Raw genomic sequence first — 26,274 nt, forward strand, 5'->3', positions numbered from 1 at the left:
TTTAAATGCTTAAGACTAGTGCCTTATGGAGTCAATGAAAACCAAGTAATTAATTAGTTGCTGTTGTTTATGAAGTAATTTAATGATTGCTTGAAAATATTTACAAAATATCAAACATGTCATGAGCATTATATAATCCAAGCAACAATGAATTTCACCAGATGCAAAATATTCAATAGATGCGCAATGTTCTAGCAATTAAATTTCAAAAGATCAAAATTCATTACTTAACCATGAAATTCAAATGCGAACTAGCCCACAAAATGATTCAGCACTTTCAATAGCTAATCTGTAGGTTTTAACCCTGTACAGAAATTATCTGCATACGAATTCTTAAACAAAGAAAATAAACAATGCGAGAGCATAACCCATAAAACACATATGCACAGAGATTTTTCCCTGGATCCCAAAACTGGGACTACCAGCTTGATTTTTCATTATGTTCCTTTCAATATTACAATACATATTTATACATGCCGAAGCATCCAATACCATGGACCGAAAAACCATCGCGTTCAATACCATGTGCGAAAATCATGCACAAAACCATAGGTAGGTTCGCCCAACCTAATATAGGGTCCAAAAAATTTTTTTCCCGGGGCGCTGCCCCGGCCCCCCTCAAACCCCCCGGACAGGGGGGGGCTGCCGCCCCCCCGCTGCGCAATCGGCGCAACGAAGGGGGGTTACCGCCCCTCTCTAACCCCCCGTTTCACTACATAGGTTAGTCGTGGAAAGAATATAACACAACCCAACAATCTCCCACTTGTTGTTTTCTTTCCACAGGGGGCCACAGGAGAGCTTAGTCATTTTTCCAGCCCTGAAACACCCATTGTTTCTCTACACCAAGAGAACTTCTCAGAGCTCACAGATTTTGTCAATGCATCTGCAGTATTCTTCAAAGTGTCCACCTTTACCAGCAACACCTTTTTGTCTTCTATCATATCCCTCACAAAGTGATACTGAACATCAATGTGCTTTGTCTTTGAATGATAAGCAGGGTTCTTTGCCAAGAAAATTCCACTTTGGCTGTCACAGTCTATTCTTATAGCTCCCTGTACTAACCCCATACTTGAACACAATCTCTGCAACCAAACTGCTTCCTTGCTTGCATGAGTGGCTGCCATGTATTCTGCCTCTGTAGTTGATAGTGCCACTACAGATTGTTTCTTACTCATCCAACTGACTGCACCTCCAAATAGGTTAAACACATACCCACTTGTAGATCTTCTCTGATCCAGATCTCCAGCCCAGTCTGCATCAACAAAACCATGAATATCCAACACTCTGTCCAATCCTGGTCTTCCTTGGTAGCACAAACCATAATCACTAGTGCCACGCAAATACCTGAAAACCCGCTTCACTGTTGTCCAGTGCTCCTTCCCAGGTTTTGACATAAACCTGCTCAATACTCCCACTGCATGTGCAATGTCTGGTCTAGTACATACCATTGCATACATCAGGCTACCGACTACACTTGCATATGGAACATGAGACATGTCCTCTTCCTCTTCTTGTGTCTTGGGACACTGTTCAGCAGATAACCTCACACCTACAGGAATAGGAACCTTCACCGGTTTACTATCCTGCATATTAAACCTCTGCAGTATTGTCTCGACATACTTCCTCTGGTTTAACCAGAGCTTCCTCTTTGCCCGATCTCTTTTAATTTCCATGCCCAAAATATAGTTTGCAGCACCAAGATCTTTCATGTCAAATTTGGAGGACAATTGGGTCTTCAAATCCTGGATAATTTCTTTGTCATTTCCAACCAGCAACATATCATCCACATACAAGACCAGATAAATAACACGGTCACCAATTAATTTAAAATACACACAATGATCTGCTTTGCTTCTGGTGAAGCCAAGTCCCCGTATAAATGTATCAAATTTCTGATACCACATCCTTGGTGACTGTTTTAACCCATACATAGACTTCTTTAACTTGCATACCAGTTCTTTCTTACCCTTCACTGCAAAGCCATCAGGTTGCCTCATGTAGATTTCCTCTTCCAAATCCCCGTGAAGAAATGCTGTCTTCACATCCATCTATTCTACCTCAAAATCAAAAGCAGTAGCAACAGATAAAAGTAATCTAATAGAAGCTACCTTGGCAACAGGAGAAAAAATATCACCAAAATCAATTCCCGGCACCTGGGAATAACCTTTTGCTACCAACCGAGCTTTGTATTTCTCCACCTTTCCTTCTGCATTAGTCTTCTTCTTGAACACCCATTTGCTGCCAATGGGTTTCCTTCCAGCCGGCAACTTTACCAGATCCCAAGCCTCATTTTTGTGCAAAGATGCCATTTCATCAACCATGGCCTATTTCCAGAGTTTTCCATCCTCTGAATCCACTGCTTCCTTCACAGTTCTGGGATCATCATCACTGATCAGTAACAGACAAAGCAAAATTTGAACTGAAAGCAGATGGACTATACCTTTCTGGCTGCCTTCTTTCTCGACCTGATCTTCTCACAGCCGGAGTTTGTGGCTCTTCATCTTCTGATTCCTCCTCTGCTGCAGAGTCTGATTCTTCCTCCTTTGGCTCAAACTCTATCTTCTCAGGTTCCTTTGGTTGGACTTCAGATTGAATAACATCTTTTACCTCTCTGAACACCACATCTCGGCTGTACACAACCTTCCGTGTGACTGGGTTCCAAAGCTTATAACTCTTTAAACCATCCTTATACCCAATAAAGATGCACTTTTCAGATTTACTATCCAACTTGGTTCGTTACTCCTTTGGAACATGTACATATGCATCACATCCAAATACCCTCAGATGTGAAAGAGAGGGTTTCTTACCAGTCCATACTTCTTGTGGAGTCTTATCCTCCAACGCTGATGAGGGTGATCTGTTGATCAGGTAACGTGCAGTATCCACCGCCTCTGCCTAGAATTCCTGTCCTAACCCGGCACCACTGAGCATGCTTCTTGCCCTTTCCATCAACGTCTTGTTCATTCTTTCTACGACTCCATTTTGCTGAGGTGTATATGGAGTAGTCTTCTGCCGTGCTATACCACACTTCTTACAAAATTCTTCAAATTCCTTGCTGCAAAATTCTCCACCATTATCTGTCCTCAGCACCTTTATCTTCTTCTCTGTCTGATTTTCCACCAGAGCCATAAATTCTTTAAACCTGTCAAAGACTTCAGATTTCTTCTTAAGGAAATATATCCATGTATTCCTTGAGAAGTCATCTATGAATGATACATAGTACACAGACTTACCCAGTGATAGAACCTTCACAGGTCCAAACACATCACTGTGCACAAGCTCTAATATCTGTTTCGTCCTCTTACCACCAGAGGGGAAACTCACTCGATTCTGCTTCCCATACACACAATTTTCACAGAAATCAAAATCCAGAGAGCTATCATTCATACCTTCTACCATACCTCTACCATGAAGTATTCGAAGGCCCTTCTCTCCAATATGTCCAAGCCTTTGATGCCACAACATGGTCTTCTCTCCAGAGACCACTAGATTTTCTACTCCATTTTCAGGAACCATAGAACTATTGCACCCATCAACAACAGTGCTACCTTGCAGCTTGTACAGAGTTCCAATCCGGACTCCCCGCATCAATATCAGTGCTCCTCGAACCATCTTGCAGGTATCTTTCTCGAACACCGTCTTTACACCTGCATCATCCAACTTGCTTACAGAAATCAGATTTCTGGCCAATGCAGGAATATGTAGAACACCCGGAAGTGTTCTAACCCTTCCACCTTGCAACTTCAACTTTACTTTTCCCCGACCAATGACTCTAGCCTTCCTATCATCTCCTAAGAAGACATCACCACCATCGTATTTCTCATACTCACAGAACCACTCTCTATGGGGAGTGAAGTGAAAGGATGCACCTGAGTCAATCAACCATGCCTCATGATCTACATGTGTACTTGAAGAAGCCAAGTACACATCCCCACCTTCATCTGAGGTGGTTTTCGCCTCTGCAGAAGGAGCATCATCAGATCCCTTTCCTTTATCAGGAGCTTTAGATTTACAATCCCTTCTGAAGTGCCCTTCCTTTCTGCATTTCCAGCACACCACCTTTGTAGGTTTTCCTGGAGATTTAGATCTCCCTCTAGATTTAGATCTCCCACTCGATGACTTATTTTTGTTTCTGTTCTGGGACCGTCCTCGTACAGACAAGGCATCACCATTCTGGTTGTCCATATTCTTCCGTCTCATCTCCTCCGTCAACAAGGCTGAGACTATTTCATCAAACTGCAAAGCAGTTGCATTGCTACCTATTGCAATAACCAGACTATCCCACGAATCTGGTAGAGAACACAATAGACTGATGCACTTATCTTCATCTGAAATTTTAATATCAACAGATAATAATTGACTTACCACAGTATTAAACGCATTCAGATGCTCTGTCACCGAGTCTCCATCTTTCATCCTCAGGTTATACAGCTTTTTCCGCAGGAACAGTTTATTCACCAGAGACTTAGATTGGTACAAAGTCCCTAACTTGACCCACAAAGCCTTTGCCGTAGCTTCCCCTGATACATTCAGCAATACTGAATCTGAGACACACAATCGTATTGTGCTCTTTGCCTTCCGATCCAATTTCTTCCATTCTTCATCGGTCACTCCCGATGGTTTAGTACCCGGATCTACCGCGATCCACTGATCTTTATCGACCAATAGATCCTCCATCTTGAGTTTCCACAACTCAAAACTCTGACCATTGAACTTCTCAATCTCGATCTTTCCACTGCTCGCCATCTTCTTTCACCACCAGAATCGATCTCGCAGATCTCCCACTGAACAGGGTCTACCAGAGGCCCGAGCGAAACCCCTCAGCAACAAAGGCGTCCCCTTGAAGCCAAAACAACTCTGATACCAAATGTAGGTTTTAACCCTGTACAGAAATTATCTGCATACGAATTCTTAAACAAAGAAAATAAACAATGCGAGAGCATAACCCATAAAACACATATGCACAGAGATTTTTCCCTGGATCCCAAAACCGGGACTACCAGCTTGATTTTTCATTATGTTCCTTTCAATGTTACAATACATATTTATACATGCCGAAGCATCCAATACCATGGACCGAAAAACCATCGCGTCCAATACCATGTGCGAAAATCATGCACAAAACCATACGTAGGTTCGCCCAACCTAATATAGGGTCCAAAAAAAAATTTTCCCGGGGCGCTGCCCCGGACAAGGGGGGCTGCCGCCCCCCCTGTGACCCCCCCCGCTGCGCAATCGGCGCAACGAAGGGGGGCTACCGCCCCCCTCTAACCCCCGTTTCACTACGTAGGTTAGTCGTGGAAAGAATATAACACAACCCAACATAATCTTTAAATAAACATTTAAGCGCATTTAACTATAGAGAAGTGGGACATAAATACCACAAAAGACACCAAAAAGAATTTTCGATTTTTAGTTAATCTTTTCAAAAAAAAAAATTTTTTTATATATTTTTATATTTTTATAAAATTTTAAATTTAAAAATAAAACAAAACTGAAATCCTAATAAAATTAAAATCTAATATAAATTAAATATAACCTAACCCTTTTTAACTCTTTTTTTTTTAATTTTTATTTGAAAAGTTAAAATTAAACTAAACTAAGATCAAACCAAAAAAACTAAAATCCTTTTTATGATTTTTTATTTTTTAAATTCCAAATTAAAAAAAATCAAAATAGAAGAACTAAAATCTAAATAAAGCTAAAATCTATTCTAAACTAAGATCCCCCAAAAAATGAAAAGGAACCTTTTTATTTTTAAACCATTTATGATTTTTTATATTTTTTATAATTTTGTTAAACAAAATGAATCTAATTCTAAAAAACTAAAACTATAAAATCAAAAGTAAAAAAGGTCCAACTCTAAAACTATGTAACAAAATGAAAATTTATTAAATCTAAATCCTAACTAAACAAAACTTAGTTGTAAATCTAAATCAAATAAAAATCTAACCTATCCTAAAACTAAACCACCATACGCATATGTCACAATGATAAAAATACCTACGCTAAATAAAGACTAGAAATGATAAAACCTAACGTATACATGAAATCAAACTAAAAAAAAACCCAACTCTAATCGTATAGCACCTATACAATAATAATAAAAAGGAAATCGAATGTTTTGTTTTGGCGTTGTGCAGGTGCAGGTCCAGACGGCGAAGGGTTCAAAGGCTGCGTGCAGGATAGGGACAGGAGCAGAAGGAATGCATGGAGCAGGGGTTTGTTTTGCAGGTTGTGAGGGAGCGGATGAAGAGTTGCGAATAGGGATGAAAGAATGGCAGACGGAGACATGCAGCATCAGCAGTGCGATGATGAGGGGTTTGTGTGGAGAGAAAATGAAACACGCAGTTGGCTCGAAAGGCAATGATGGCTGCATGGAGGAGTCAGAAGCTTGAATGGACGTTGCGATGAAGGTTTGGCATCGTGAGGGCTGAGGGATCGAGGGATTTGCTGAGCAGTATGGCAGCGTGGAGCTGGAACGAATCCATAGAGGGATTGAGTATTCACTGGCAGCATATGCGTGATGGTTGATGCGGATTTGGAGCTCAACGGCGACAGAGGAGCAAGGGAGGAGAAGACGTAGGTAGAACTACGTAGGTATGTGAGGAAGGGGTAGCGGAAAGGAAGGAGAGCGAGTAGCAATGTAGCTGTGGCTGCGGGTTGAGCGATGGTGAAATGTATGGCTGCAGGTGAGAGGCAGCAAAGGACGCAGGTTGCAAGATGGGTCTCACGCAGGTTTTGAAGAAGGGTCGATGGCAGAGGAGCGATGATGAAGAACTTCACGCAGAGGAGTGGTATGGCTTGGACAGCCTTGAACCTCCTCAGAAACCTTAAAAAAATTTAACTCCCTTTGCTTCTGATGAAAACCCTGCAATAAATTTCCAGATTTGAAGTAAATTTTCCTGCCAGAACTAAAACCCCAGCAGACAGATAGTTTGGAGAGCCTCAAATTTCTTCAGAAAAACCCTGCAAGAACTGATCCTGAGGCCAAATCTTATCCGCCAGGGCCTAGATCTGGCTTCAAACAAAAATTTCTTCTCAAACTTGTAACCTGCAATGGCAAAACAGAATACCCAGAAACAACATGTGCAAGAAACAAAACTAAAAACCATAAAACCTCCTAAATAATTACACTATTCACAGTTTAAAAGCTCTAAATAGCCAAATTTGTCAGTATGCCATAGAAATATTTTCAGAATTTTAAATTTACTATGAGATGTTTTAGAAAACCCTTCATGCATTCACGAGAAAAATTCAAATGATAAGCCCGGGATCAACACTGGCTTGGCTCTTTAGAAAACACAATCCGGGAGTTGGCTAGTTTAGCCGAGAACTTTCCCCAACACCTGGTAATCTTCAAAAAAAGTATTTCCTGCACAACTTAATTCAACCATTAACGAAGAAGGAGAAAATGATACTAAAATCCAAATGTAATGGACATACCTGCCATCATATTCAAAAATTTAACTACCATTCAAACCCTAGCGACCAAACAAGATACCTGTGTTTAAAATCACTCTTCATCAAGCTATCATCAATGGCTGAAAATAAAATTATGCAGAGAAATAAAATATCTTACAGCACCTCCAGAAGAGTAACACCAGCAAGATTTCAAGTTTCAACCCAAAAGTCTTTATTTATTGCACAAGAAAAAGATTACAAGAGAGCTTTCTTTAGCACAAGACTCACAGATCGAATGATCTCAAATGACCCCTCACACCCTATTTAAAAGAAAATTTCCCAACGGCTAGTTCGAGTGATCCATGTCAAAATGATGTCGACTGTCGATAATGATCAAAATCTCTTTTAATCTCATCCGTTGAAATTTTAAATGCATATTAATATATTAAAAAATTAAAATCTTGCATTTATTTCCTCAAAGCTTTGACTTTTTATTATTTTATTATTTTTTCTTTATTTATTTTATTTTTTATTTTTAGTTATTTTTATTTTTTTTTTTTTTTTATTTATATCTTTTATTATTTTTATTGGACCCTCGAATTTAGCCTTTGAAAAAATCACCTAGGACCTAGGATTTATGAGGGGATAAAACATTTTCTAACCCTCAGGACACTTTACATTATGACTTTTACAATTTTACATCTCAAGGGGGAAAACCCATTTAACATAGACCCTCATAGACCACCCAGCTCTGCGACACAAATATAATCTAGTAGATCAAACAATTTGTAATAACCTAACCAAATAATTAGGATTATTTCCAAATTACTTTTACATAGACTCGAAGCACACTAGGATTCCCCTAAGATTCTAGTGACAAAATTCATTCCAACTTTGGGGTTAGGCTGAAGGAAAACTCTGCTGATCATGGATTGGTGAGACAAAAAACCTTCCGGAACGTAGATTATCACTAGAAAATTAGGTTTGCCTAGGCAGTTTACAAACATGACTCAGATCTGCTAAGATTAATTACAATTTACACATGCAGACTGGGTTTACAACATAACACGATCAGGTTGATGATGATAGTTGAATGGCACAGACACGTCGATCAAGTGCTATCCCTTTTGTGAAAAAATGGGTGTACTGCTATAGGTAGTTGACATGTAGTGGTCAATATCTGGCTCTACTTGGGGACACACTACTGCATTGTAGGAATGTGAGAATCCAGAATCTGCATCCACGCAACACACAACAAAACATAAGTAGCATCCATCCAAAAAATCATCATATAACATTAAGCACATGAAAGATATAAGCTCTCCATTTATTAACTATCTAGTAACATGAAAAGTAAATCTAATCCTAAAACAAAAATGAAAAAAACAAGGAGTAGGGTTAGAAATACAGAGGATGCCCCATGGCATCAGATGTGTTCAATATAGTGTATACTGAGCATTTGCCTGCTTTCAGACAAATCCGTCGGCTGCTTCTTGAATGTGCCATGTCCAATTTTGCATACGGTAGGACCTTTTCCTATCCGAAAATCACGCTGCTCGCGGCCGTCTGATGCATCAAATCTTCTTCTCGTTCTCTTTCTTTTGTGTTTTTTCTTTGTGGCAGGTTGTATCACCAATGACGTGGAAATTTTTGCTTCAAAGCTCTCAGATGAAGTATGTAAGATATGTGTGACATGTCTTTCTTCATTCTGCATTTGCCCTGTCAAGGATGATGGATCAATCTCACAGGTGTCGTGAGTTATAACTTGATCTTCTATGACAGGTGGATTAACCACGTGAGCATCAACCTGATTATTAATTTCCCTTTTATCCAGGTCACCTTCGATTAGCCACTTTTCAATGAAACAAAGGACATCATAATAAGATGGAGCCTGTTGCAGTAGATAAGGAGGCTTTTGATCTATTAACATTCCCCGGTTTCTTTCATCCTTTGACCGCTGTTGAACTTTATGAACCTACATTTTAATGACATCCATCTGACTAGAGTTTTCAACCTTCATAGCAGTGATTCCCCTAGCATGGTCTTCTTCCATTGTCAGTAACTTATTCTGAAGACATATTTGATTGGCTTCCATATCTTTTATTACTTTATCATCCTTTGCCTTTATTGTCATCTAGCAATGTTGCATAAAGTTTATCTCTTTCTTATGATTTGCTTGCATGGTAGCCAACTGAGTATTATAATTGAATGTCATGATAGTCATTTCATCATCCATAGTTGACAATTGGTTCTAAATAGCACTTATTTCTTCTTGAAAACTTGCTTCCATGGCAGTCACTTGATTTGAATGATTGAGTTCCATAATCGTCATATTTTCCTCTAAGCCTGATAACTTGCTTTGCATAAAATTAATTTCCCTGTCATGATTAGCTTTCATGGTCTCAATTTCCTTAGCATGCTAACTTTGCATGTCGGTTACGTGATCAGAGTGTTTAATTTTCATGATTTCCATCTCCTTATCACGTTTTTCCAGGTGGGTGCATAAAGTTCTCATATCATTGGCATAATTAGTTTGATTGGTCTCCATATTTTTTACTAGCCGCATTAGTTCTTCTATAATTTTCTTTTGATTTTCCCTTCCATTGTAGACATTGATTTTAGAATTTATCCCTGCTTTTCCACTATCATGGATTTGATCTGCAATGGTAAAGGTGGATGGCACATTCTGATATGAAGAATTGTCTTGAAACCTTTCATCGACAACTGGACCTTTCATAAGATTACTTTCATTCTGTTGCACAATTTTAGGGGCACAAGGCGAGCTATCTGGGTAACCATATCTATCTTTAAAAGCATTGACAATGTCTTGTAAAGAAGTGAAAGAATCTTCAGGATAATTATTAAACCAATTCAAAGCATCACCTTCTTAAGAAAGGACAAATAGACGTATTTGAAATCTTCATGATCATACTGAGGAGATCTACAATATATGATCATTATACGAGTAAACTTACCTAGATGCTTTCTAACAGCGGCTGAATCACCACCCGAGAACAAAGGTAATTTAGAAATGGACACTTCTGGAACATCATGGAGAACATCAGTAAAATGACATGGGGTAAACGAATAATCCATGATGAATAATGAGGGACCAAATGGATGATAGAAAGAGATCTCTGCTCAAGAAAATCAAGAGATGAAAGAAGTGGAGTCGCCACTTGAACAATGAATCTAATTCTAGGATCCAAAAAGCAACAAACAAGCAAATATGAGGGAGGCTTTTTGTCTGGGAAAAATAAAAGAAATGGAGTCGCCACCCAAACAAGAAACGAATTGAAGGGTAGTTGCTGATATGACGAAAGATAAGGTGATAAAAAGATCAAATGACGCCAAAGAATGTTGGCCGTGCCGGCTCAAATGAAAAGATCCGGATTTCAGATGAGAAGAATGAAGATGAAATGTCATTGAAACGTCGAGAAAAATATCCCCAGCAACGGCACCAAAAAATGTTGTCGTTGCTGGCTCAAATGATAAAGATGATAGGAGGAGAATGAATGTCGTTGAAACGCGAAGGATAGAAAACTGTCCCCGGCAATGGCGCCAAAAAATGTCGTCGCACAGATTGTCCATGCAGCGCGACAACACTAAGACCGGGGGTTGTCACCCTGATCCCCGATCTCTCTGTTTAAGCTGTCTCCCTGAAGCAGGCTAAGGGCGGTAGACCCTATGGGAAAAGGAAAGACCAACTGGGAACCAATTGGGTTAGGAGACACAACAGGGGAAAACAAGCACTTGATCGATTTTAGAATTTGATTTAGATCTTTAAATGCTTAAGACCAATGCCTTATGGAGTCAATGAAAACCAAGTAATTAATTAGTTGTTGCTGCTTATGAAGTAATTTAATAATTGCTTGAAAATATTTACAAAATATCAAACATGTCACGAGCATTATATAATCCAAGCAACGATTAATTTCACCAGATGCAAAATATTCAATAGATGCGCAATGTTCTAGCAATTAAATTTCAAAAGATCAAAATTCATTACTCAACCATGAAATTCAAATGCTAACCAGCCCACAAAATGATTCACCACTTTTCAATAGCTAATCTTTAAATAAACATTTAAGTGCATTTAACTATAGAGAAGTGGGACATAAATATCACAAAAGACACCAAAAAGAATTTTTGATTTTTAGTTAATCTTTAAAAAAAATTATTATTTTTTTTATATATTTTTATATTTTTATAAAATTTTGTATAAAAATAAAACAAAACTAAAATCCTAATAAAATTAAAATCTAATCTAAATTAAATATAACCTAATCCTTTTTAACCTTTTTTTTTTAATTTTTATTTGAAAATTTAAAATTAAACTAAACTAAGATCAAACCAAAAAAACTATAATCCTTTTTATGATTTTTTATTTTTTAAATTCTAAATTTAAAAAATCAATTGAATAACTAAAATCTAAATAAAGCTAAAATCTATTCTAAACTAAGATCCCAAAAAAAATGAAAAGGAACCTTTTTATTTTTAAACCATTTATGATTTTTTTATATTTTTTATTAAGCAAAATGAATCTAATTCTAAAAAACTAAAACTATAAAATCAAAAGTAAAAAATGTCTAACTCTAAAGCTATATAACAAAACGAAAATTTATTAAATCTAAATCCTAACTAAACAAAACTTAGTTCTAAATCTAAATCAAATAAAAATCTAACCTATCCTAAAACTAAACCACCATACGCATATGTCACAATGATAAAAATACCTATGCTAAATAAAGACTAGAGATGATAAAACCTAACGTATACATGAAATCAAACTAAAAAAAATCCAACTCTAATCGTATAGCACCTATACAATAATAATAAAAAGAAAATTGAATGTTTTGTTTTGGCATTGTGCATGTGTAGGTCCAGACAGTGGAGGGTTCAAAGGCTACGTGCAGGATAGGGAAAGGAGCAGAAGGAATGTGTGGAGCAGGGGTTTGTTTTGCAGGTTGTGAGGGAGCGGATGAAGAACTGCGGATAGGGATGAAAGGATGGCAGACGTCGACATGGAGCATCAGCAGTTCGATGATGAGGGGTTCGCGTGGAGAGAAAATGAAACACGCAGGTGGCTCAAAAGGCAATGATGGTTGCGTGGAGGAGTTAGAAGCTTGAATGGAATCTGTGATGAAGGTTTGGCAGTGTGAGGGCTGAGGGATCGAGGGATTTGTTGAGTAGTATGGCAACGTGGCGCTGGAACGAATACGCAGAGGGATTGAGTATTGACTGGCAACATATGCGCGAGGGTTGATGCGGATTGATGTGGATTTGGAGCTCAACGGCGGCAAAGGAGCAAGGGAGGAGAAGACGCAGGTAGAACTACGTAGGTATGTGAGGAAGGGGTAGCGGAAAGGAAGGAGAGCGAGTAGCAATGTAGCTGTGGCTGCGGTTTGAGCGATGGTGAAATGTATGGCTGCAGGTGAGAGGCAGCAAAGGACGCAGGTTGCAAGATGGGTCTCACGCAGGTTTTGAAGAAGGGTCGATGGCAGAGGAGCGATGATGAGGAACTTCACGTAGATGAGTGGTATGGTTTGGAAAACCTTGAAACTCCTCAGAAACCTTAAAATTTTTCAACTCCCTTTGCTTCTGATGAAAACCCTGCAATTTCCAGATTTGAAGTAAATTTTCTTGCCAGAACTGAAACCCCAGCAGATAGATAGCTTGGAGAGTCTCAAATTTCTTCAAAAAAACCTTGCAAGAACTGATCATGAGGCTAGATCTTACCCTCCAGGGCCAAGATTTGGCTTCAAACAAAAATTTCTTCTCAGACCTGTAACCTGCAATGGCAAAACAGAATACCCAGAAACAACATGCGCAAGAAACAAAACTAAAAACCCTAAAACCTGCTAAATAATTACACTATTCACAGTTTAAAAGCTCTAAATAGCCAGATTTGTGAGTATGCCACAGAAATATTTTCATAATTTTAAATTTACTATGAGATGCTTCAGAAAACCCTTCATGCATTCAAAAGAAAAATTCAAATGATAAACTCGGGATCAAAACTGGCTGGGCTCTTCAAAAAATGCAATCCGGGAGTTGGCTGGTTCAGCCGAAAACTTCCTCGAACGCTCGGTAAACTTCAAAAAAAGGATTTCTTGCACAGCTTAATTCAACCATTAACGAAGAAGGAGAAAACGATACTAAAATCCAAACGTAATGGAGATACCTGCCATCATATTCAGAAATTTAACTACCATTCAAACCCTAGCGACCAAACAAGATACCTGTGTTTAAAATCACTCTTCATCAAGCTATCATCAATGGCTGAAAATAAAATTATGCAGAAAAATAAAACATCTTACAGCACCTCCAGAAGAGTAACACTAGCAAGATTTCAACCCCAAAGTCTTTCTTTATTGCACAAGAAAAAGATTACAAGAGAGCTTTCTTTAGCACAAGACTCACAGATCAAATGATCTCAATTGACCCCTCACACCCTATTTAAAGGAAAATTTCCCAACGGCTAGTTCAAGTGATCCATGTCAAAATGATCTCGACCATCGATGAGGACCAAAATCTCTTTTAATCTCATCCATCGAAATTTTAAATGCATTTTAATATATTAAAAAATTAAAATCTTGCATTTATTTCCTAAAAACTTTGACTTATTATTATTTTATTATTTTTTAAATTTTTATTTATTTATTTATTTTTAAATTTTATTTTATTTTATTTTTTATTTTTTAGTTATTTTTAAATTTTTTAATTTTTTATTATTATTATTATTATTTATATCTTTTATTATTTTTATTGGACCCTCGAACTCAGCCTTTGGAAAAATCACCTAGGACCTAGGATTTATGAGGGGATAAAACATTTTCTAATCCTCAAAAAACTTTACATCATAACTTTTACAATTTTACATCTCAAGGGGGAAAACCCATTTAACATAGACCCTCATAGACCACCCAGCGCTACGACACAAATATAATCTAGCAGATCAAGCAATTTGTAATAACCTAACCAAATAATTAGGACTATTTCCAATTACTTTTACATAGACTCGAAGCACACTAGGATTCCCCTAAGATTCTAGTGACAAAATTCATTCCGACTTTGGGGTTAGGCTAAAGGAAAACTCTGTCGATCATGGATCAGTGAGACAAAAAACCTTCCGGAACATAGATTATCACTAGAAAATTAGGTTTGCCTAGGCAGTTTACAAACATGACTTAGATCTGCTAAGATTAATTACAATTTACACATGCAGATTGGGTTTACAACATAACACGATCAAGCTGATGATGATAGTTGAATGGCACAGACACGTCGATCAAGCACTATCCCTTTTGCGAAAAAAGGGGGTGTACTACTATGGGTAGTTGACACGTAGTGGTCAACACCTTGCAAGCAACGAAAGATGTTCCTGAAGGGAAAGTTGAGGAATGTTCGAATGCAGAAGGGTGAAGGCATCAACTCCTATCTCACCAGAATTCAAGATATCCAAGATGAGCTTGCAGCCATAGGAGAGTCGCCTACACCTATAAAACATCTGTGTTTGGCCCTCAATAGTGTCACCAAGGAGTGGGAGACCTTCGTCCAGGGCATTCTAGGATGAGATTAGTTGCCTGGATGGGACCAGATATGGGCAAATCTCACACAAGAGGAGATGAGGCGAGCTCTAGTAAAGATCTACATCAGCGACAGTAGCAGCAAAGGATTGAAGGGTGTGAAGGAGGAAGAAAATGTGGCCCTTGCATCAAAAGGGAAAGCAAAAGGTCCCAATCAAGGACAAGGCTTGCAGGTCGAGAAGAAGAAGAAGAAGGATTTGTCCAAGATAATGCTTCAGGTGGGGTAAGTTCAGTCACTACTACACTTAGTGTCCTCAGAGGAAGAAGGACAAGAAGGAGAAGCAGGAGGAACAATTTGCTTTGTATGTAGCTATACCTTTAGGAGAGAGGTTGGGAAACATCAAGTTCTAGACCCCAGAGTCGTGCAGAGCTGAGCAGGGTCCATAGAGGAGCAATAGTTGCAATTTACTCCTCACATGGATCATTACCCTTGCTACAGGGGCCCACAATATTCAGTAGCAGGAGGATCAATGACAATTGGTGCAGTGAATTCCAGAGTGATAGTTGCAGACTAGTTACAGTGAAAAGTTGAGCGCAGAGTAGCATTGATAACAGTGCAGGAGCCATAGTGCAGAGTCAACAACAACGTAGATTTCCCAGTGGACAGTGCAGAGGCTAGTAACAGTTAGAGATTCAGGAGATAGTTGCAACACAGACTCAATTGATTCAAATTTTTGGATACTTCTCAGTTGTAGTAGTTGCAGCAACAACAATAACTATGACAAGGAGTGTTAGTTGGGTTGCAGTGTAGATGCAAAGTTGGCAGCATTACAGGCTGTATAGAGAACTGTCAGCAGTAGCACAAATGCAACATGGTTCAACTACAGTCAGTGGCAGATTAATCAGAGTTAGCGCAATAGTTGATGGATAATGGCAGGTAGCTACATTTGTCATACATCAGCAGCGTGTATGGGAGGATGATGCAGAGACAGGGTGTTGTAGCAGTGCAGCACTAGAACACCTTCCTCACTAAGAGGGAGTGTTAGTTTTTGTAGCATCGAGTGGTGTTCTAGACTCAAACTTTGTGGAGAGACTAAAACACAGGAGATATCTAAAACCTAGAAATTGTTTCTATAAATTCCACCGAGAAACAACTCAATTAAATTAATTGATCGATAATTAAAATATGCCTAAGTCTAACTTAGGGAAATCGATTAATTATTAGGAATTAATTGACAAAGGTGAGAATTCTCTAAAAACTCACATGGATCAACTTAGAGATGATCTAAATCATCGATTAAGATTCAATCGTTGCAATTGAAGTCTCAACTGGAGATTATAAGAGGAGGTCGATGGGGTTAATGGATGACACACTTGGAGGATGCGTTTCCTAGTTGCAATGATTCAGGAGAGAAAAGTTTGAGCTAGAGAGGGGACACAAAGACAATGAGGGGTAGAGAGAGTGAGTCCAGAGGAAGTTTTCTAGTTCCAAAGAGTCAGCTACAAGAGGGTTGAGTTTCTTTAGTGGGGCTGCACAAGGCCTGCACAGAAGCTTTAGAGGCAAAGTTTGATTTGGCCAAACAGAGGGTCAATTCAATTGTTGGAGGCCAGGAGAATTTCTAGAGGGGCTAGCGAGTCATTCTCAGAGGCTGTGTTGGGCAGACGACTTGATCAGAGCAACTTCTAGGTAGAGCATAAGAGGATCTGCATAGCATTGGCGTAGAAGTTGACGCAGGGGCTTTGGTGTGACTTGTTTGTGCTAGTTGTGGAGGTGGATCAATGTCAGGCGTGGCAAGAATTGTCTCACTATTATTTTTGTGGCCAGTTTATCTTATAGAGGATTGCCATTTTTGGGCATCTAGTTGTACTAAAAATTTCTCACTGCTGCATAATAATAAAACCTTCGGTTGCTGCACCGGTTTTTCCACATTGGCTTCTTCTAGGGAAATTTGTCCAAAAATAACTGTGTCATTTTTATGTGTGTGTGCTAACATATTTCTCAATTTCCCAAAATTTTATTTTCCACAGTATTTTTATGGTGAAAAATTGCAGAGTGATTTATTCGATATTTGTTGTAGCAAATAAATTGCATAATTAATTTACGATTAGAAGAATAGATTTCTAGTTGCTGCAATTAGACTTGTAAATTTTCACATTGCATGATCCACTGCCTAGAAAATTTGTCCTTCGATATCTAGGTATTTGGTTTCCTGCTCTTCGTTGTTACCTACTTTCACTCTAATCCCTTGGACTTGATGTCAGGATGAAAGTAATTCTCCACCCTTGTTGAGATCTCCTAGTGTTCATTGTGTATTGTGCTCACTAATGTGTCATCACCCTTAGCCCAACGTTATTTTTATAAGTTTGAGTTATGACTAAATCCTCAACCCTAATTTCCAAAGTGATTAATGATTGAGATTAAATTTAAACTTCACTTGAGATCAATGGTTGAGATTTATCTAATCCACTAATGCAAATACCCTTTGCATTTTATTAGATTAAACTTACTTTTTCTCATAAAGAGAAATTACTTTAATAATTAAAGTAATTTAAAGTAATTGCTAAGTTTAAAGGGTAATTAGGTGACTTTCACATGTCTAGACACTCAAACCCATGCAGAAGTACTTGCTTGAGCTACAAACATCAACACCCCCTCTTAGTGAGGAAGGTATTTTGTACCACTCCTAACTTGTCCCTATGAAACATAAACTTTCCTTTCACCAGGGTTTTGATGAGAGTGTCTACAATCTACTCATCATGGAGATATGTTGAAGCTTCACTACTCCTTTCTAATTCCTACTCTAATGAAGTGATACCTAATCTCAATATGCTTGGACCTGTCATGGAACATGGGATTCTCATAAAGTTTGATACAACGCTAATTATCACAATGTGTCATCATAGGCTCCAACCTAAGTCACCAAGTTTGGTGAATTTCAACGTTGAAGTTTGGAATTGGAGGAACTCAAAACCAAAATGAACTTGTTTGTTGAAATTCACTGAACTTTATGGTGAACATGAACACTAAAGCAAACCTTAAAAGTTTCAATTAAAATTGTTTAAATTCGATTTTATTTTTATTGGTTCTGTTGGGGTTCAAATTTAAAGGAAGCGGCCCATCCTTGTCAATTCTTGAAGCCCTTGTTTTAGTCATAACTCATCAAGTGAGTCTGTACACTGAGAAGCGAAGAAAACAACCATATTGTTTGTGCATGTAAATATTGTGCAAAATCATTGCAAATAGACCCTCTATTTGGGCTTCCTAGTTTCTTAAGTTGTTCATTCTATGTGGAAATATCTTGTTTTATTGAACACTGGTTTTATTCAAGAGACAACCAATCCTACTTGCTAAGGGAAGTGCACATACTACTCTTATCATAGGCGGTATAGACATCCCAATTGTTTGAAAAATGGTAACTGTGGTTGGTATTTGCATTGTCTAAATCAAAGGAGAAATCATTATTTTCCAGTTGTTCAAGTCGGCCTAAATTTGTCAAGTCGGCCCCACCACATGAAGGGGTTTGACCCCGAGGTCAAAACCCACCTCTTGACTCACATATAAATTGGCATTCGTTAGACCTCATTTGGCATCACATCACAACATAATCATTCGACCAATCACAAGGAGATTTGTTCACATGTGCGAAGAAGGAGAAGAGGATTTATCTGTGTTGACCAGCAAGCTTTGACTTTTGATGACCAGCGTTGACTTGACCAGATTATCTGTTGTTTGACTGAGCTATTGACTGAGGTTTGGAGGCCAAATATTCTGTTGTTCGTTGACTGAAGTCCTGTCTCTGTTCTGGGACGTTGACTGAAGTTTGACCACAGGTCAAACTATGAGGTTTGACTGAACTTTCTGTGGAAATTGCAGGACCGAATTCCAACCCTTTGACCAGCAGCCTGAGGACGAAATTCGCCCCCCTTGTTCAGACTTGGACTGTGAGCAGTTCGTTGAATTTTCTCTCTTTGGACTGGTTTTGACTTGGCAATTATTGAGGTCAAAGATTGGCAATTTGACTGGAATATTCTGATGTACAATTGATGAATTGAGCTCTCTCTCATAAGAAAAGATTACCAGGTTGTCCCCCTTGTGGGGTTTTGTACCAAGAAATTCTGGTGTCTCTTGTTTCATTGTTTTTACTGTGATTTCTATTGCTCTACTAAAGTTAATGGTTGACATTTTCAAGTGCTTATTGATTTGGATGCACTAAAGAAGTCAAATTGTATCATTGGAAGTAGTTATCAGTTTGAAAATTGCTTTAGTCTTGTTTGCTACTAGAAAATCAACACCAATGATATATGTCCCACCTTGCAAGCCAAAAAGGCCATGACTCCCCTTACTAAACTATAATAGGTAATGGAAGATCCCACACATGAACTTGAGTTCCATGATCCCTGTATCTCCAACACTTTGTTGGTGCTCTTGTAGTATCTTGGTCTCTAGTGAAAAGATCTGTTCACTTCCACTTTTCATATTTGGCAGAAGTGTGAATAATTGATCATGGACAACGACATTGAAAAGAACTCGGTTTCTCAATAGTTGATCAACTCACTCCAACTCCCTACCACGTCACATCCACAAACATATCATCTTGGATATGTCAAGGAAGTAAGCTCATCCACAACTATCACCTGGAGGTAATCAACCACTTTGACTTTTCATTGATCTAATTCATTGTGATATCACATCCTTGGTTTGTTGTGATCAACGGTATCAGAACTGAAACTGGAACCTGACCAATCAAATCCCAAATGCCAAAACGGAATGAAACCAAGAAAAAGATCAAAACAAAACCAGTCAACCAAAACGTGCATCAAATATTCAATTTTTTATTAAGAAAATATATTCATGTACATCCAGACTATTAGACGCAAAATATGCAAAGTTTTCTCATGCATATAGGCTGCAAAGCTGAATACAGTAAAACAGTATAGAATACAATACATATCTAAACCAAAATACATAATCATTGATGCTTTAAATGGTATCTATGTCTAAAATAATAATACTACATCAATAAAATCATCTGAAACTAGATCCTCTACATTATGCTTGGGAAGCAATTTGGATCAGCACAAGAACCATTCAAAATCAACCTAAGTTCACAAATGAAGAATGTGAAGCGTGTGAGGCAAATAGACAGGAGGCATTCGAAAGAGATAAAAATTAGGTTTTAGGCTAGGTTTAAGGTTTTTATTTTTGGTTCTCTCTCTTTTTTTGGCTGGGGCTGTGCTGGTATGGAACTTGTCAGAACTAGTGAAATTGATCAGTTTTTCATTGGTTTGGGATAGATTAGGTCAAACCCAGTTGTTCCATTTTGAATAACCGGTTCTGACTGAAGAACCCAAATTTCCAATTTGATTGGTTATAATAACCTGGTTATGACGTGCTTCTTAGAAAGTCTTCCTAGTTTGATAGAAGGGCACATTATGGTAGATTTTTCCACACCTACAAACTTCACAAGAAAGGTAAAAGCTAACAGCTCACATTTTCTTCCCCTCCACGTGGATTACAAATTGTTAAGCAAGAAAACCAGGAAAGGGGTGTTTTTGAAAATTCATTGTTCCCCTCCCACAGTGACGTACAGGTTATAACTTTTTCACTTTCCCTTCAGCAGCCCATGGTGAGCACTGTTCATTTGCAGGGAGTCCATTTCTTCTTCCACCCAAACATTATCGATTGCACATGCCTGGTTCTCCTTCTAGTGTTCTGTGCAATCCGTTACAGTGATAGCTCCTACCAACCATGTTGTGCTTTGCTGTAAAGCAGGTACCATAAGTAGAAATCTGGGACGATTTCCTCTTAGCAGGGAATAATTGATGGGACTTGGTCCTTAAGTTCCCACTGGACCTTGTTCTTGCATGTGTCATAATTATAATTTACACTTTTCGCATGATTTTTCTCATCTCATTATACACAATTCGTAGGAGGCTTGATCACCCACCAAAATATGTATGTTTTAATTGTAACCCTAGGTAACATGTTCAAAAATTAGCAATCTCTGCCAATTTTGTACTTCTATAAATAGCGAATACAATTAAGAGTGTTTCATATTCATGTAATACAACGTTCTCCTGCCTATATACTTGATCTCTTGGAGCTTTCTATTCTTGTATGTGGTATTGTATTGCTGTTTTTGTGCCCATATGAGATTGTAACTTGCTGTGGCACACAGAAGTTTTTTTTTATTTCCATTACTCTAAATCTACAACATCAAGTGAAACCCACATTCAACAATGGACATAAAATTAAGGGCCAGTGCTAGCAACGCCAATGAAGTTTTATCATTATTGGTGAAATGAATGTGAAACTTGTCTTTGTACTGCCCGCTTCTATTTTTCCTCTTCTTAGTTTCGGTCTCCTGTTTTGTTCCGTTATTTGTTTGACTCCATGCAGCGAGGCAAGGACAAAATATTCACTGTAAAAGAGGTAGTTTTAAAAACATTGCTTCCATAACCTAGAGGTGTCTAATAATGTGTCCTTATTTTCTGAGTTTCAGGGCACTTTCTTCGCTGGTATCAGTGATTCATCAATGGGTGGAACATATTTGACTTTACTGAATACAATGGCCAATTTTGGATTTGCCTGGCCTAAATTTTTTGTCTTCTTGTTAATAGACTTTCTAACTTTCCAACAATGTGTTGGACCAAATCCATCCAACGGTGACTCTTCACTATATTGCCCAATGAAAGCAGGTCCTGCCATTGACAATCCATGTACAGATGCCGGTGGGACATGTGTTACAATTTTGGATGGATTTTATCCCCTTTCCATGGCTATGGTCGCAGTCGGTTTGTTCATTGGAATTTTCTGTGTGAGAACACTGCACGAAATTGAGATGGTACGAATTGATTCTTGGCGAGCATGATATAATGAACTGTAACAAATGCCTTATAGGCATTAAATCAACAAGTTACGTTATTGTCGTAGCATTATAACTTTAACTTTTGTTTTCACATTGAGCACATAATTCAGATAGAAATCAGAACTTATTCAGCTAGATCGTGTGTCCAGAAGTGGTTTTTTGAATAACACCTACAGGATTTTCCCTTTGTGCCTTGCTGCACCGATTGTTATACTACACAAAAGCCTCCCGTTAAGGGAATATGAAATTAGAACAAGGCATCACAAGTGAAGCAATTTGAAGAGATGTACCAAATGTATACACGTATTCTTTCTATATTTCACGGACAATACGTCATGCTTCGACATTACATTTAAAAAGAGTGCTCTATGTGCAACTGAACTAGTGAGCCCATAATAAATGGGCCTGCTACATAAATTCCGAAGTTTTAGTTCAGCTCAGATAAGCTTTGAATTGTCCAGGTTTAATAACATAGATTTAGCCAAAGTTTGCCGTTCCTATCTTATAGGGTTATGTGTATCCCTTGAGACATATTGCAAATTCTAGGAGAAACATATGTGCCAATTACGTGAGTTACTAACGATTTCTGGAGGTGGAAAGCATAAATCTTAAGAGAGCCTACAAGTGGAATCAAAAGCTTCCACGGCATGAAATGGCGTTCCTTGCACTCCCCTTTGAGGTGCACTTTGCAAGAGCTTTATGGATATTGATGGCACTATCAAGGAATGTAATAGTGTAATTTTGCAATGCTAGACACATTCTCCTCTCAAACGCGTTTCTTTACCTTACTGAATTTCTTTCGTTTTGGGTCAGGTATTCTCAGTAGCTGATAGACATCTTGATGCAACCTGAAGCAATTTGCACCCATGTATTATAAGTTGAACAATAGATTCAATAAAATGCCTGAGTCATTAACTCGCTTAATGTAAGACATGCTACGTCTTCTCAAAAGAGAATATGGTTCAGTTTGCAACTATGGGATGGCTATATTGCTATTTGCTAGCTATAGAATATTAACCACTTTTGGTATTTTAAGTAATCGTATTTTCATTATTTTTCTAGTGTCTAAATTTCACTATAATTATAGATAAGTTGTTCACTTTCAATTATAAACTTATATTAGGGGCATTTAACGAAAGTTATTGTACTTTGTGGACTTGGATATGAAACATGCAAGCATTTCAGAAGATAACTCCAGTTCAGCGTATATGGGGAAATATTGTACTTTGGTTTGATTTTAATTAAATAATAGGCAATAAATTTATAGTCTCTATTTCATCCAATAAATTTGAAATCACTTTACTTACCAAGCTTTTACTTTTTCACTTGTTAAAAGGTTTGGGGGCATTTTAAACTCACTATGAATTGTTTTTCTAACTATACTAAGCCTTCATAGAAATTTTGATCTAAGATTTGATAATCATTCAAGCTTGTTCAGAAACTCTTCGGCAAAATCACATAACCAATCTTTTGTCGACGCGTTTCGAACCAACCAGTGTGGTTCATCGTCAGGACAAGTTGAAGAACTAATCCGTCTTAGCTTGATTAAATAGAGCGTGCAAAGACTCCAACGGCTATAATGCCAACGGCTAATTTTGACCTAATGGACAAAGTCAAACCACTAATATATAATAAATTCTTATTATTCTTAGAAAACAGCTAAATTTGGTAAATAATATATTAAAAGAATTCATTTGTTAATAAATGTATATGTATATCTAAAACCAAATAATATATAATTTATTATTATTAGCTAAACTTAAAAGAATTCATTTGTTAACTAAATGACTATGTTTAATAAAAGGTATAGCATATAATATTTATATAATTCATATTTATTATAATGGTCAATAAATTAATAAATAATTAAATAATCTATATTTGTTATTATTCCAACATTATTTAAATATAAACAAATAGTCTTAAACTACTATTAGGTAATTGTATAATTATTCAATAATTATTTCAATCTATTGGTAAAATATATTAATTTATTTTTATTTTTATTTATTATTTAAATATGATGGCCCATTCGAATTTAAACACCAAGTTATATATAGTAATTTATATTTATCTATATTTACTTAGTAATTTATAAATATTAAAGCAAACAATAGTATTCTTGTTAAATCTTTATTATTCTTAGACTTTAGTTACAATTAGGTAAATACATTAAAGTACATGTTTATCAATAAATGTATATCTATAAAACTAACTAACTCAATTGGTATATCATATATTTATTAATAATAATCTCTACCATATAAACATAATGGCCCAATTTAATTCAATTAATAATTTATATTCATTAATTAATCAATATTTATTCAAATTAATTAATAACCTATTCACAACTCATACCCCCTATAATCATAGGACTAAACCGCAGAATACCAGGATTAACGGGGAGAAAACCCGGGAAGAAAGGAGGAACCAACCGCCAAAAAACAAAACTTCAGGAGAGGGAAGACAAAAACCCTACGACTTAACGAAAGGGGAATGAGGAGGCTAGGAAGATAAGGCTGGGACCCAGCAACTGCTAATCTTCCAGCCATCATCCCTATTAAGATTGTTCGGCCTCTTCTCAATCTCCAGGGCCTCTCTAAATTTACGATGGTGAAACTGCGCAACTTTGGCAATGACTTGAGCCTCTTCTATACATACATGATGCATAGTCTTCCCCGCATGCTCAGCCAAGGCTGAGGACTTGGTCCTACCATGTCTCAAGTCAGCTGAATGCTCGCTAATCCGTTGATTGATAGAGCGACCAGTCTCACCAATATAAGGGGTCCCACAGGAACAGGGAATGACATAGACGCCCTTAAACACAACAGAGTATAAATGCATGCCTCATTATATATTTATTATGTTATTCATTCAATGTGATATACGTTAATAAAATGAATATAATAAAGTTGTGAAGTTAAATAACAATGTAAATTTTGAAATGGGAACTATAAACTCAAAATGGTAGCTTTGGCAAAAGCACCCCAAAAAAACATGAAAAACAATACTAAAAACGAAAAATGTGTATATTGGACTAATGGTTTTTTTAGGGTAAATTTTCAACGTGTTTTAAAAATGGCAGTGAAAACCAATTTTTTTGTGCAAAAAACACCCTGAAAACGAAAGGTGTTGATACTGGAACGAAGATTTTTTTAGGGTCAATTTTCAACATTTTAAAAAATAGCAGTAAAACCGAATTTTTATGTACAAAAAACAGTTGTTTTTGAGAAAAAACACACTAATGTTTTTTGGTAGAATAACATTTTTCTTTTGTAAGTATAATTTCAACATATTTTAGTAATGACGATAAAGATAAAATAATGTGATCTGAAACACATTTAAATTCTATTAGTTTTTATCCATATTGTTAAACATATAATAACATGACGCTAAAGATCGCTAAAATTCTAATTGTTTTCAAACATAACATTAAAGATACAAAAAAATTGGAAAATTTTCAATCATAGAATTAAAAAACCATGACATTATGAACAAAATACATGACTAAATTAATCAAAATTTCATTATTTGTAGATTGAATGAAACATACATTATATATCTAAGTTATTGTTGCATTGTAGATATTTTAAACAATAAAGATCACCATAATTAAAACATATAATCCAACGAACATAAAAATGACTCATAACTTTTGATTTAACACCATATGGAAATCAAAAATTTTATTTCAAGATATGATTCAAACATCAGTTATATAAACTGTCTTAGACAATTATTCAAAATCATTCATATTTTATTGCACACCATCAGAATTCACATCTTCAGATGAATCACTGAATGCAGATGAAGATGTTCCATATTGTTCTCTTTCATCAACTAGTTCCCCATCTGAGTCCACATGCATACCCACCATTTCAAGTTTCAAAATTCTTCAGGATCTACCACTAGTTTCAGCAGACTCCCATCTCAACATTGTTCCTTCTGGTAACAACCTTTTCAGAATCTCTATCGTCTTGAAGCGAAGAGTTCATCTCTTTGTTAAATTGAAGTCATAAACAAGTATGTCAGCATCCTCTAATTTTAAGAGGTCTGTGCGGCGACGATTTATATTTGTACCCTTTCTTTTTCTCTTTCCACCAACTTTTTTATCAACTACCATCTTTGGTTTATGCACACCATTGAATGGTTGTGTATTTGTGGCATACCAATGTACTTCAACACCTGTAACATCTTCATTTTCTGTAATGACCTTTATCACCTTAGCAACTCAGAATGGATAGTCATTGGGATCTCCATCTGCTAGCACTGTGATCATGCAACCCTCAATATCATGTACTGAACCCTTTTAAAGGTCTTCCATGGCTTCTTGTTGTGCACGAAATCTTCTGGAACCAATATACATCTCTCTTTCCTCTACCTGTGAAGAATTAATAATATCTTGAGATTGTCGCTGTTCAACATTGTTTTTTTCCTCATGTTCATTTGACACATTTTGTGGCCAAATA

The 26,274-nt window shown here is 37.2% G+C and overlaps 1 protein-coding gene across 7 annotated transcripts in view; it reads left to right on the forward strand.

Moving 5' to 3' along the window:
* The window catches only part of LOC149222262 (putative membrane protein YBR220C), a 464,638-nt gene that overhangs the window by 433,609 nt on the left and 4,755 nt on the right, over positions 1-26,274 (forward strand). Inside the window, exon 11 of one of the 7 annotated variants that reach the window (XM_089385342.1) lies at positions 21,437-22,788. The exons of 1 other annotated variant lie outside the window; for it this stretch is intronic. In XM_089385342.1, the coding sequence (XP_089241468.1) occupies positions 21,437-21,805 (369 nt within the window). In that variant the 3' untranslated portion in view covers positions 21,806-22,788. Of the gene's footprint in view, positions 1-18,807; positions 19,004-21,436; positions 22,789-26,274 lie in introns of those variants that run through there. 5 more of the 7 variants (XM_089385340.1, XM_089385337.1, XM_089385336.1 and 2 more) reach the window with 5 other exon arrangements.

This window comes from Pinus tabuliformis, chromosome Q, assembly GCF_031772625.1.
Source record: "Pinus tabuliformis cultivar Carrire ecotype Pingquan chromosome Q, CPIR1, whole genome shotgun sequence".
In the NCBI taxonomy this organism is placed as follows: Eukaryota; Viridiplantae; Streptophyta; class Pinopsida; order Pinales; family Pinaceae; genus Pinus; species Pinus tabuliformis.